General features: G+C 33.4%; 1 protein-coding gene across 1 annotated transcript in view; it reads right to left on the reverse strand.

Moving 5' to 3' along the window:
* LOC130657480 (uncharacterized) overlaps positions 1 to 14,149 on the reverse strand; it is an 83,199-nt gene that overhangs the window by 56,729 nt on the left and 12,321 nt on the right. Inside the window, exons 6-15 of the mRNA XM_057460464.1 lie at positions 10,360 to 10,513; positions 8,770 to 9,035; positions 7,059 to 7,493; positions 5,384 to 6,961; positions 5,068 to 5,217; positions 3,996 to 4,409; positions 3,359 to 3,760; positions 2,759 to 3,163; positions 1,995 to 2,381; positions 1,257 to 1,335 (exon numbers count right to left, since the gene is read on the reverse strand). Coding sequence (XP_057316447.1) covers positions 1,257 to 1,335; positions 1,995 to 2,381; positions 2,759 to 3,163; positions 3,359 to 3,760; positions 3,996 to 4,409; positions 5,068 to 5,217; positions 5,384 to 6,961; positions 7,059 to 7,493; positions 8,770 to 9,035; positions 10,360 to 10,513 — 4,270 coding nt within the window. The remainder of the gene's footprint in view (positions 1 to 1,256; positions 1,336 to 1,994; positions 2,382 to 2,758; positions 3,164 to 3,358; positions 3,761 to 3,995; positions 4,410 to 5,067; positions 5,218 to 5,383; positions 6,962 to 7,058; positions 7,494 to 8,769; positions 9,036 to 10,359; positions 10,514 to 14,149) is intronic.

The raw sequence follows: 14,149 nt of genomic DNA on the forward strand, positions 1-14,149 counted from the left end.
GTGGCAAAAAATCAAAATTATTATGTCACCATTATGTTCAGCATACTTTTTTGTTAACTGTGCCAAATTTTGTCGAAAACAAATTTTGTCCTGAAACGTCATTTAGATGAGTTCCCAGTAGTTAGGGAGCTTGGGTACGAAGTTTACATCTGTGACGGAGGAACGTGTAATCCCAGGGTCGATTTTTTCTCAAAAAAAATGCTCCAAAAGAAAAAACGACGGTTTTAAAGAATTTCCTACGCCTTCGGGCGCGGAAATTCAACAATTATCAAGAACATAAGAGATCAATACATCATAAGTTGTTAAACGGTAAATCGTTATAGTTTAAGGAAAAATGTTCGCCGTTCACAACTTTAAGTTTTTTTGTCTCACTTATCTATGACGTACCTATTATTAAAAGTTAGTGAAGTATTATTAGATAGTGAAGTAGCATCCTGAGCTTCGAAAAAAATTGCGAAACAACACATCACAAGGATTTTCAAAGAATGCTTTTACGTAAATCACGCCTAGCTATCTGAGGTTAGAGTTACTATAGAAGAGGTAGAAAATGCCGGAAACAAATATTAGTATAGACAAGCAGCTTATCAACGTATTTAAAATCAATAAAAGAAAACCACCAAATTAAATACAATATCGTGGGAATATCTTTGTTTATTGGCATCATTAGTTAAGTAATTAGTTGAATAAAATTGTTTGTTATAGCGCTTGTTAAAGTTTGATTATGAATTTTTCCTTTGTCTCAGTCTTTAGGACAGCACAGTGTCTAAATTCTTTTCAGTTATAGTAATAATTTTAAATTCGCATTTTTCAAAGCGATAGTATAATTTTAATTAACCAACAACAAAAAGTTTGTTTCTCCTCAAAATTCCTTTCAAACATTTAATAAATAAACAGTATGCAAACTTATTGTTAAGGCAAATAACGTGTTTATCTTTCAAGACAGCCAAAAGAAGAATGTATCTTAAAACTTAAAAAAATCCTTACTGACTTCACTCGTTTGAACCAAAGAGTGATTTCTTAATTAGATGTGATATTGAATGTTCAATTTAATATTCTTCTTGAATTCTACATAGTCATAAAATACAGATTACTGCTTCAATCATTTGCTTTATAGCAAACGCCAGTATATGTTCAGATGGGTTTAATTAATGCATCCCATTTAATCTAGTCTGATAAGGAGTATTGTAAAAGTGGTCTAGAAACTTTTAAAAAAAGAATTGCTAAATAATCAACTATGTGTTACTTTACATACATACCATTTGGTGCAATAACCTTCATCACGGGTGTCACCTGATTTGTATGTTTTACCATTGTTATAACAAACAATTACTGCTTCTAAAGATAAACCAGTAAAAGATGTACAGTGCTATCATTTTCTCAAATTATTTGAATAACAATTATTAGCTTCAAAAGTCAAGATTTTCTTTCTTGAGATGTTAAATCTTTTTGTGAAACTACAACTCTAACATAGTATTTTTCGAAATGGCCAAGCAGCAGACTTGGCAACCGATCGACTGCAACAGTTCTCTCTTTTGGAAGATGTGTAGGCCAAGAAAACAACGTCATCCTCTTCCCGCATTGTCCGCATAATGAAGCAATACCGTGAAAGACGTTTGATCTAACTAAAGAAACTGATTTTCTAAGCCTGCTGTGAAAATTGACAGATTCGGAGTGCGTGTTACTTAGATAGAAACAACGTTCGCAATTGCTTGTGATTACGATGTCCGCAGTTGAAGTCGAGGTCGGCTTATAAGTTGACAATTTTAGGCTATTATGTTATCATAGTTATTCCTGCTCCCTTGTTTATGATCATAAGTGACTGTATTTGCACCTACCTAGCTAAAAAACAATCCAATGAAATTGATAAATGCATTCATGCAACAGCTTACTGTTATTCATAAAGAAAATAGAACTGTTAACTTATCATGGCATACCGTTATATCGTTTCCTAAAATAGCTTGAAAGTAATAAATAAGAGGGAGGAGCATGTTTACCTGGGTTTATATACTCTTCTACAACCACATCTTGATCCACTTCAGTTTCACCTGATGTCAAACTGAACGAATTAACAATATTGTTTCTAAAATCTCCATATCTTATACTTTCCTTCTTGTTTCCACACCAACCATTGTTGATAAAAACGTTAATAATGTAACCGTCTTCCTCAGTATTATGTAATGTAATCTGGTAGGCAATTTGGCTATCAACAACTTTAGGATCTCGTACAACCACTTCAGCAAGGATTGGATTTACACAGTATTCACACTGCACGTTCTCCTGGATAAACGCCCTAAGACATGATCCTGCAGAAAGTGGAGTTGATGCAGATTTTGTTGGAAGTTTGATGTGTCCTTTTACAATGACATCTTTGTTGCTTTTGGCTGAAATAAAGGATTTATGAATGAAACTAAGCAAAACAACGCTTCGCAATCTGACAAGTGTGCATTCATTACGCTAAGGGATGCAATTTTTGCAAAACAGATGTTAGCCTAAATCTGCAAAACTAAATTTCGCAAGAAAGTTAAAAATTAGTCATCTGCAAAAATCCCTTACGCAAAATTTTGTTATGTATTAGCAAAAATTTACTACAATTTTTTTTCGCACTTTGATTTTCTTTAAGACCGAAGCTATAATAGGCAAAATACTGATTTTGCTTCTACTAAAATTACTGAATCTTCAGTATCCCCAAAAATTAATTCCCAATTTCGGGAAAAAAATTAAGAGAGGTTAAAGTAAAGTAGAAGATAAAGGATATTACCTTGTGTTGGCTTAGTAGCGCTTTTATACTCTTCAATATCAACATCCATTTGAGCTGACAACTGGCCTTTACCCAAATCAAAATACACGGAGAATTCATTTTGATAATCACCAACTCGAATCCACTCATCTTCCTTTTTGCACCATCCTTTATTCAAAACGGCATTTATTAAATATTGTCCTGGTTTAGGCTTGTTCAAAACCATTTTAAAAGGTATACGCCGGTCGACTATCTGTATATTGTCAGTTTTGAAGGTTGCGAGAATAGGAATGTCACAATCAAGACAAAGAATGTTTTCTTGAACGTACATGTTCAAACAAGTTCCTTCTGGGAAACGAATTGGCGAACCATATGGAAATACAACATCTCCAGTCACAGATACACCACCTTTGTCATTAAATGCAACTAAAAGAAAAAGAAATTTCTCCATCTTTGATCCTTTTTCAAAATAAAAAACAACATGGATTTCTGAAAATAAGTATTATAACATTTAATATACATTCTTGTAGGCATAGATCATTCAGACATGTACAACAAAGTTGACAAAATTCCAGAAGACAATTTAGGTCTTCAATCATGACAAAAAAACGACATTTATACTTGGTTTTTTAGATTGGTATCTCACAAGATCCACATCACGGCTTGCTTTGTTTTGATCCTTCTCCAATGAGAATTCATGGAGATATTCATTGTGAAAGTCATTGTATCGAATCCATTCATCACCAACACCACACCACCCTACATTTAATGTCGCTTGAACAAGAAATTGATTCTTTCCTTTGATATCTTTCAGCTTAATTTTGTATGGGGTTTTACCGTTTGTGATTGTTGGATTGGAAATACGAGCGCGACCAAGCACCGGATTATTACAATATAAACAAAAAATGGATTCTTGAACAAACATGTTTAAGCAAGAGCCAACAGGTAAAGGAGAACGGACATCATTGGGAATGGTAACGAAACCAGTTATTTCCACAGTGGTAGAATCAACCGTTGACTTTTCTGAAATTAAGTAGACATTAAAATACGTCAAAGCCAGCAATGCCTTATATCTTAAAAAACGAATAAATTAAAGAACTTGGTTAAATAAGCATAATTGTCCCATACCAAAAAAATTGACAATTTATAAAACAAAATTAAAATGTTTAGACATGTGTATTAGTAAATTAAAATAAGAACAATGCTACTTTATAAATTATTTTACATAAAAGAAGTGATCTAAATCAGCATTACTAACCATTTGGTTTCACATCATACCGAGCAACATGCACATTCTTGGAGACTTCATTTTGATCTTTCGATAAGGTAAAGTCATAAATAAATTCGTTTTTATAATCTCCAATGCGCAACCATTCCTTTCCTGATGTACACCAACCCATATTAAGAGTAGCAGATATAACAAACGATCCTTCCCTTGCTTCTTTTATCAACATGTTATACTTAATTTTATTGCTTTTAATCGGTGGATCATTGAGTTGTATTGTGGAATACACTGGGTTATAACATTCTTCTTGTGAATCACTACATTGTATGTTTTCTTGAATTAACATTTTAATGCAGGAACCAGATGGTAGAGATGTACGAGTAAAGTAGGAAGGTAAAACAATATTGCCAGATACGTAAACCGGTTTTGTTGGTTTGACATTTGAATCTAAAATCAGAGTACATAATTCACGCAGTGGTGTTGACATTTAGAAGTTCTTTAAAAAGTATTTAAATTTTGGAAAACGTTTTTTTCATTCTGAAAATATTCACTTTTAAAATTTTTTAGATTTAATTATACTGCATAAATTATTATATCAGTAATAGCAAATTTTAATATTTTTTCATCAGTAATTATGGACCTGTTAAGAGATATGCATTTAAACTTCGTCAATGTATAGATGTAACGATGGTGAATTGACTACCATAAATGATGTGTCAATATGATGCTTGTTTGTGTGTCCCAACCCTCTTAAGTATTTTGTGAAACCTTTTTTACTGGGGATCAGCACGTCAGTTAGCAATAAAAAATTGTCTAAGTAAGCTTGTATAGCACCTATATTTTACTCACAATTGTTTTGGTAAAAAGATTTTCAATTTTTAAATACTTGCAACAAGCAAGCGACTGATTTTTTGGCAAATTTTTTATCTTAAACAATTTATTTTCATAATCTGTCAGTCCGTTCGTCCGCCCGCTTGTCCGTCCGTCCATCCGGCTAGTTATTGATGGCTGAAAATTTCAAACTTAGCTGTTACGCAAGTACGACATTTATGCCATTAAACTTAATTAAAATATATTTCCTTTCCGTAACAGAACTACCACATACCGCACGTAACTTTCCTTCCATCTACGTCAAATTCAGCGAAACATCCTCCACAAAAATTTGCTTGGCACAAAGCATTTGTGTATAATGCACAAGTCGCCGAATCACAAGGATTAACAGCGCACCTTACGATAGGTACACCTTTTGGACATTCTAAAACAGAGACAGATATGAAAACGATAGAAATGTCTGCAAAAAAATTAAGAACAAAGTTGAACAGTTTTTGCAATAAAAATACATATGGGAAGAAATTATAATAAAAAGAGACATTAGCACAAACGTCGAACAATAAAAGCATTTATTGCGTAAAACTTAATACCTGTTTCGGGAGCAGCTTTAAAGTGTTGTGACTGTATGTCTTTACGAAGTACTTGTCTGGTATTTCCTTTTCGAATGACAAGAATTTCCGATATGTCGTTATGATAATCACCATTGCGAAGATATTCCTTGCCTTCCAGCTGCCTGCACCAACCATTGTTAACAACAACTTCCATTTCATATGTTCCTGGTTGTCCATCAGAAAGTTTAACACTATAACGCAATTTTCCAGCAGTCACTTTCAATGCCCTTTCACCTTTGATTTGTTTTTTTGCGAGTATTCTAATTTCACATTCATCTGTTTCGCTACACTGACGACTGTCCCGTACAACGATATTGATACAAGAACCCGGGAGAAGTTGAGCATTTGGCACAGGCTTCAACTTGACATACCCAACGATTTTCACAGAAAATACTTTTCCTTCTTTGCCATCTTTGCAAATAAAATAAGAACGAATTTCCAATTCTGCTAGTTTACATTTTGCATTTTTAAATTCGCATTCATTTGTGTATGTTTTACCATCATTGCCGCAGACTGGCTTGTATTCTTTCGTGCAAAGTTTAACACAAGAAGATATATCCGGTCTGCATTGAAAATAATATTTTATTTGCAAGCTGTTATCTTTACATTTAGCATTATCAAATTCACATTTATTCGAGAATGTTTGCCAATTTGAGGCACAGATCGGATTATATTCCCTTGTGCACAATTTTACAGAGCAGATTTTGACATTAGCAGAATCAATGTCGATATTGCAAGCAAATTCATTTTTGATTTTTAGATTGTTATCATTACATTTTGCATTGTTAAATTCGCATTTGTTAGGATATGTCTTGCCATCAGTCCCACAAACCGGTTTATATTTTCTAGTGCATGGCTTGACACATTTACGGATACCGTCTCTGCATGTAAAATAGTTCTTGATTCTCAATGAACCGTCCTCGCACTTGGCATTATTAAACTTGCACTCGCTTGAATAGGTTTGGTTGTTTGATCCACATACAGGTTTGTGTTTACTTAAACACGGTTTCTTACAAAAACCAGAGCAATCGACAATGCCTCGTTCTGTGCCTTTTTCTGTTAGTTTCTTACCATTCTCAATATCCACACACCAACAATATCCTTCCTGGCACTGCATTTGTTTATAATCACCGTTTTCTTCACATTGTGGACGATATTGTCCTAACAAAATTCCATTATTGCGACTTAGGATTTCTTTTTGTTCTTGGGCACATTGACCACTCACAGTTATCGTCTTTTTCTCCTCATCACAGTCAACTTTTGTGTAACCAACATAGAATTCAGCATTACAACCACCGCAGAAATTCGAATAACATTTTGCAGTGGGATATTCCCTACATTTTGCAGCACTACATGGATTTATTGCGCAATTAACAATAGGGACACGATTAGGACACTCGTCTTTTTGGCAGGTGACTTTGTTATTGCCATGATAAAATTCGGCATAACATCCTCCACAGAAATTACTACGACATGTTGCTGCAGGATAACCATAACACAATGCACCCTCACATGGATCACGATCGCATGTAACAATGGGTAGGTTGGTTGGACATTCTAAAATAAAAAAGTGATGTTCAAAGTAATTAATAATGTTCATGAAGGTGGTGCTGATGTAAACTCCACATAATTATTTTCCTAACATAAACCCTACCTTTTTTAGTTTCAGTTAATGAAGTCCTAAAAACCACTAATCTAATATCTTTTCTCACAACACTTGGGCTGCCTTCTTTTATATGCACTTCTTCAACAAAATCACTTTTGTAATCACCATTTCTAATCCATTCAGAGCTTCCACTTGTGGGGGACTTGCACCAACCAATATTTAGCACACCTTCCACCAGATAAATGCCTGGCAAGGTGTTTCTCACTTTAATTTCGTACCTGATTTTCCCATTAACGACACTTGGATTTTTAAACTGTCTTTCCGCCAAAGGTTCGACGTTGCATAGTGCACCATTGCTGCATTGTCGATTTTCCCGAATAAAAACATTTAGGCATGAAGCCAGGGCAAGTTGTGATAATTCTTCAGAAAGAGTGACATATCCAACAATAGTTACAGTGCGTAAAGGTAACGCAGGGCCAGCAACTATAAAAAGATTAAAACAATACTAGGATAAATAGTTTCTGTCAACATAATTTTATTATCGAAACACGTAAATGATTAAATCATAGTAAAACTTCAGTTAAATTCTAAAAAAAGCAGTAAGATTATGTTCAGTTTATCCACTTTTCTTGCAATGTTCTAATTAATTGACAACTTTTTTTATAAGAAAATATGTTATAAAGTTATAAAGTTCCTGCGAACTAATACAAAGAACTAATTATACTTACGCGATAAAACTTGGCATACTCGTAGAATGTTATAATACAAACAGATTCCAGATAAAAAATTAATTTGATGGCACATGCCTAAATTAGGTCATTTTCCCTATTTTGCAATAAACTTTAATTTCTCAAGTATTATTAATGAATGGCCTAAATTCTTGGTATACTTATTCACTAAGTAGGAGAAAATTAATTTGATATAAAAAAATGAATTCAATGCAATATATTGATGGCCGATGTAAAGAAAACGATATAATAACGTCATTGGGATCAGGAATGACGTCATATTAGAACATAAAAATGACGCCATATTCGTACGAAAATTACTTATTTTTACGAAAAAGGTAAAAAGGTTCATTTCTCTAGAAATATTGACTTTTCTGTCATTTTTCTGTCAGGTATAGAGTATGGTATTTATTGATGTCCGATGTAAAGAAAACGATATAATAACGTCATTGGGATTAGGAATGACGTCATTTCGCCGTGTCTATTTTTTTGTCAAATCTGATCTGTATTTTATCCCTAGGACCCAGGAATTTCCATAGCAACACCTTAGTATCCACCTTGTAACGAAAATACATGTAGTAAATGATTATACAACTAATACAAAATTTTACCAAACTCATACATGCATGGAGCACTTTTTAAAGTTTACAAAGAATTAACTTTGTCCAAAAAATGCAATACCATCCGCAACTTTTTATTTCAATTCGAGCATAATAAAGTTTAAGTCAAAGAGGCCGCGGGCACTTTATCCCCCCCCCCCCCCCCCCCCCAATGTTAATAGTCAAAAGAAAAAATTTGCAAAACACATTTTCGCGAACGAAAAAAAAATTATATCTCGTATTGTAATGCGATACCATGATGTCGCTCATTTTAGTAATTCAAGTTATAAGTCATCATTCTTAAAAAGCATATTTTGTTTTGATTCATAAAAATAAATTTAGCAAATGATGTAATTTGCAAAAATTTTTGACATTAAAGTATTTAATACAGCGAGGCAATTCACAACAAAATAACTACTTTCATTCATTCACCTGCACCACTGTCGCCATCAGGCTTTAAATCAACAGAGGCTTTAAACTCTTCAATTGCAATATCTTTATATAAACGATCTCTACTGGTGGTAACGTCGAATTCATGTGAAGTCACCGTATGAAAATCCCCCCAACGAAGTTGCTCCCTCGAATCTTCTCCGCACCACCCATTGTTTAAAATAGCAGAAATGTAATACGACTGTAATCCTTCGTCTATCTTTGAAAAGTGAAGGGAGTATGAAATGTCCTTTCCCCACAAACCAGATCTATAAGCAGAATAAGCAATAAAATTAGGAAACCTTAATATATAAAATGTAAAGAGAAAGGGAGAGTAATAAACTTAAATATTATATCGAAACTAGTCGATAAAGACCGTGGAAAAATCCACTTAGGCAAAAGAACAATGAAAAAGTAGGTTGTTTTAGATTTTTTTACTGACGTCAGCAGTAAAAATCCCATAGAACTAGAGAAATTCATTTTATTCTTTGATTGTGATGTGTAGAGGTTGAAACGGTGATCAAAATAATGTATAGGATGATATGTTTTCGAGGAACGCCAAAGGAGATATAAGGGTTTAAAAATTTGCTCACGTCGGCAAAGGCCGTGAAAACACAAAAAAATTTTCAGAAATTTGTATACCTGTTGCCTTCGTATAGATCTTAAAAAGCTGATCAAGAAAATTTATAGGATCATGTACCTTTGACAAACGGTTGCAGAGATATTAGGGTTTGAAGGTTTTTTGATGACGTCATCAACCCGTCTATTTCGAAACGGATTGGGGGACCAAGGTTTAGGAAACTTACCCAAATTGGTTCCAGGTGGTCCCTAGTTACCCACGCGGTGAAAAATCATTGACGTCACCACCTCGTTTCCAAGTTATTAAAAAGTTTTAAGTGCACTGTAATGGTTTCATTAATTTAATATACATTCCTTTGACGTTAATATTAGTTTACCGTTAAAGTTTGGTAAAAACAGAACAATTTTATTGGCGATGTTTTACAGACTTTATCAAAGAAAATAGTGAAGAATGTAATCCACTTTGCAAAAGAAATTATTATATAGATAAAAATAAATAATTTAGAAAAAAGCATTTCTTTTTTATTTATTTATTTATTTATTTATTTATTTATTTATTTATTTATTTATTTATTTATTTATTTATTTATTTATTTATTTATTTATTTATTTATTTATTTATTTATTTATTTATTTATTTATTTATTTATTTATTTATTTATTTTTTTATTTATTTATTTATTTATTTATTTATTTATTTATTTATTTATTTATTTATTTATTTATTTATTTATTTATTTATTTATTTATTTATTTATTTATTTATTTATTTATTTATTTATTTATTTATTTATTTATTTATTTATTTATTTATTTATTTATTTATTTATTTATTTATTTATTTATTTATTTTTTTATTTATTTATTTATTTATTTATTTATTTATTTATTTATTTATTTATTTATTTATTTATTTATTTATTTATTTATTTATTTATTTATTTATTTATTTATTTATTTAACATCAAATCGAATTCCATATAAAAATAATATGGTTCTTCTGCATCGTCTTACCTTGTGGTGACAGATGCGACTTTGGTACTTTCGCATGGAGGTGTATCGCATTGAATACTTTTTTTGACTGTGACGATTAAACAAGAGTTTGGTCTTACGACAACGGTTGCAGGTACATTAATTTTTCCATCAATAACCACTTGCTTTTCATCTTCTAGAAATGCACAATACAGTTAGGAAGTAGTTATATAACATTACTTGTGACTTTGGTATAGGAATATTGTGCACGATTGATTGCAGATTTTTTTTGGAAATTAAACTTCGCAGAAGAAAATAGTTATAAGAACAAACAGAATATACAATATTTTGTTTCTTGTTCATAATAAACATCGTACGTGGTTTCGATCACAATTCATGAAGTTCCTTATTTACCTAATCATTTGGCTGAAGATTGTGTTCAAAGAACGCATGAAACTTTGACTTCCAAACGAAGTTTTTTTTCTATTTTTCACACTGTATTGGCTCTATTAACTGTTAACTTATTGAGCACACTTTAATGAAGAAGAAATTAAAGTACTTAGTACGCTTGTTATATCTATATATATATATATATATATATACAAAAATAATGCATGTGCTTAAGGGATGAAACATTCGCGAGGTGAAACATTCGCAAAGTTGAAACATTCGCGAGATGAAACATTTCTGAAATTTTAGTCACACACATTAGAGGATTAGTTGTAACAACATTTTTAACAAATATAAATCTCGTACTAAATATCATTTAAAGAAAAGTATAACGGGAAAATATAAAAACTAAATCTTTCACACAATAAAGAACTTTAATGAAAAGGCTTAAAATTTGCGACAATCCGTAAATTTTCTCTTCGCAAAAGTTTCTCGTCTTGATGCGGGTTTCCACTCAAACAAATGCGGTCGAATCGATCGATGATGTTTTTATGAAAATTGGTTTCCACTTATTATTACAAATTTGGTATGAAATAATGATATTGAGCATGTACTTACCATTCTTCTAAAATTTCTCAGTCATTTGCCTCCAAACCTTTTGCTTCAGGGACTTTCTGTGAAATTTGAAACTACCTTGCAAAAGGGGTTGGCCTCTGAAACCAGTTTAATTGAGCACTCTATGGACGAATTGCATAGTCTAGTTGATGGTGTAATAGTATGAAGACGAAACAAAAGTACTCTGATCTCATTAATAAGGGATTCAATGGTCAACAAAAACAGCAGCCCTTTCGTGGGAGCCCTCAGAACCGTGGAAGAGGTTTTCGAGGGCGTGGATTTTTTTATGCGACGAGACAATGCAGTACATATACCAACAATTTCGCAGGTAAGAAAGCTTCCTTTTTTTCATCTATGTTTGCCAGAAATAGTGAAGGGGGATATAGGATTTTTTCATCTACTGATAAGATCTCTGTTCACAAATCAAATTCCACAAGTTCCATTGGCAGGAAGGATTCAACATTTTGTATCAAATTGGGCAAAGTTAACACAGGATCAAAAACTTTTAGGGGTAGTAAGAGGATACACAATTCCTTTCCTTTCTCCTCCAGAAAAGAATCAAGTATCTCGGACTCCTCAAATGAGTCAAGAGGACCGATTGCTGCTCAACAACGAAGTATCAAGTATGATACAAAAGGGGGCTATTCACAAGGTGACTCCTGTAAAAAACCATTTCTGAGCAACATGTTTGTGGTCCCGAAAAAGGACGGGGGCAATCGTCCCATAATAAATTTGAAAACTTATAACAGCTTCATACCATACATACATTTCAAGATGGAGAGTCTCGGTCTTCTCAGAGATCTTTTGCAACAAAACGATTATATATGCAAAATAGACCTAAAAGATGCATATTTTTGCATTCCAATAAATCCTCACTCGGGAAAGTATCTAAGGTCTCTCTGGGAGGGAAATCTTTATGAGTTTCGGTCTTGGGCCAGCACCATTGAGTTTCACAAAATTGCTGAAAGTCCCAATAGCTCTTCTACGAAGGATAATGGTGAGCACTGTTGTTTTTCTAGACGACATGTTACTAATGTCAAATATTTTGGAATCTTTGCGCATTGCAAAAGAGACACTCACTTTTCTATTGCAAAATCTAGGATATGTAATAAATAAGAAAAAATCTCAACTTGTACCAGTTCAGAAATTAGAATTCCTGGGACTCATCATAAACTCGCAAAAAATGACACTGTCTCTACCACAGGAAAACATAATGCAGATAGTAAACAAATGCACTCAGCTGATCTCAAACCCCAAAACAACAATCATTGAAGAATCTAAAGAAGGACAAAGATATCATAATCCTACCGGCAGACAAGGGGAGAACAACGGTTATCATGAATACACTTGACTACATCAACAAGTGCAACGAACACATCACCAGCGGGCCTTTCAAACATCTCAAGAAAGATCCCACAGAAGTCATCAAACGAGAAGCGAGGAACATCTTAATGGAGTTGAAGAGAAAAGAATACATCGACGATAAGCAGTATTACCGACTGAAACCTTGTGACGGACCACCACCGCCAATTTACGGACTACCCAAAATTCATAAACAGGGAAATCCAATTCGACCAATAGTCTCCTGCACTGGAACACCATTATACAACCTATCAAAATTTGTTGCTTCCATCCTCAGCAAATTCACAGCAAGTGACCACAGCAAAAACTCAAAAGAATTTTCAGAATACATCAGAGAAATAAAGATAGCAGACGACGAATGCATGGTATCATTTGATGTCACATCACTCTACACAAATGTTCCCATAAAAGACACCTTAAACATCATTAAAGACCTTATCGAAAACGATGCTGCATTCGGTGAAAAGACAAAGATTCCAGTACCGGATTTTCTGCGTTTGGTCGAACCTGTTCTAACCAAAACATGGTATCTGTTTAATAAGAACTTCTACACTCAAACAGACGGAGTTGCCATGGGAGGCCCTGCATCATTAGTAGTCGCAAAAATATACATGCAAACACACGAGACAACAGCATTAGTCACATCAGACAGATGTCCAAAGGTTTGGAAAAGATTTGTTGACGACGTATTCGCCATAATCAAAAGATCTCATCTAGAAGAGTTCCATAAACACATCAACGGCCTACATCGACAAATCAAATTCACTGTTGAGCTTGAACACGATGGAAGTATCGCTTTCCTGGACACTTTGGTCAAACGCAAGAATGGTTCCATTTCAGTTTCAGTGTATCGTAAACCAACACACACTGACCAGTACCTTAACTTCGAATCAAACCATAAGAAATCTTGCAAAGAAAGTGTCATATCTTCATTACTGAATCGTGCCAACAGTGTAGTCAGTGACAAACAGGAGAGGAAAATAGAAAATCGACTTGTAAGAAATGCATTAATGGCAAATGGATACAGTCATAAAGTCATCACGCAAGTAGAAAATAAAATGAAGAGAAGATGCAACGGAGACAACAAGGAAACATCAGAGGAATTTATCGCATCAGCATTCCTACTCTTCGTACCAGGTACCAGCGAGATCCTTCGTCGAGTTTTAAGGCAACATAAAATCAAATGCATTCTTACCTCTAAAGACACCCTAAGAAGCACTTTGTCTAAACTAAAAGACAAAATAAACCTGAAAGAACAAAGCAATGTTGTTTACGAAATCCCGTGTAAAGATTGTGATGCAGTGTATATATGCGAAACAAAAAGAAAGTTTAAGCAACGACTACAAGAACATATGCGCGCAGTGAGAAACGGAGATGTGAAGAAAAACGAAATTGCGGACCACAGCTGGAGCAGAAGTCATCAGTTTAATTGGGATGAGAAGAAAATCATTGACAGAGAATCCAG

Source organism: Hydractinia symbiolongicarpus, chromosome 9, assembly GCF_029227915.1.
Source record: "Hydractinia symbiolongicarpus strain clone_291-10 chromosome 9, HSymV2.1, whole genome shotgun sequence".
NCBI classification, from domain to species: domain Eukaryota; kingdom Metazoa; phylum Cnidaria; class Hydrozoa; order Anthoathecata; family Hydractiniidae; genus Hydractinia; species Hydractinia symbiolongicarpus.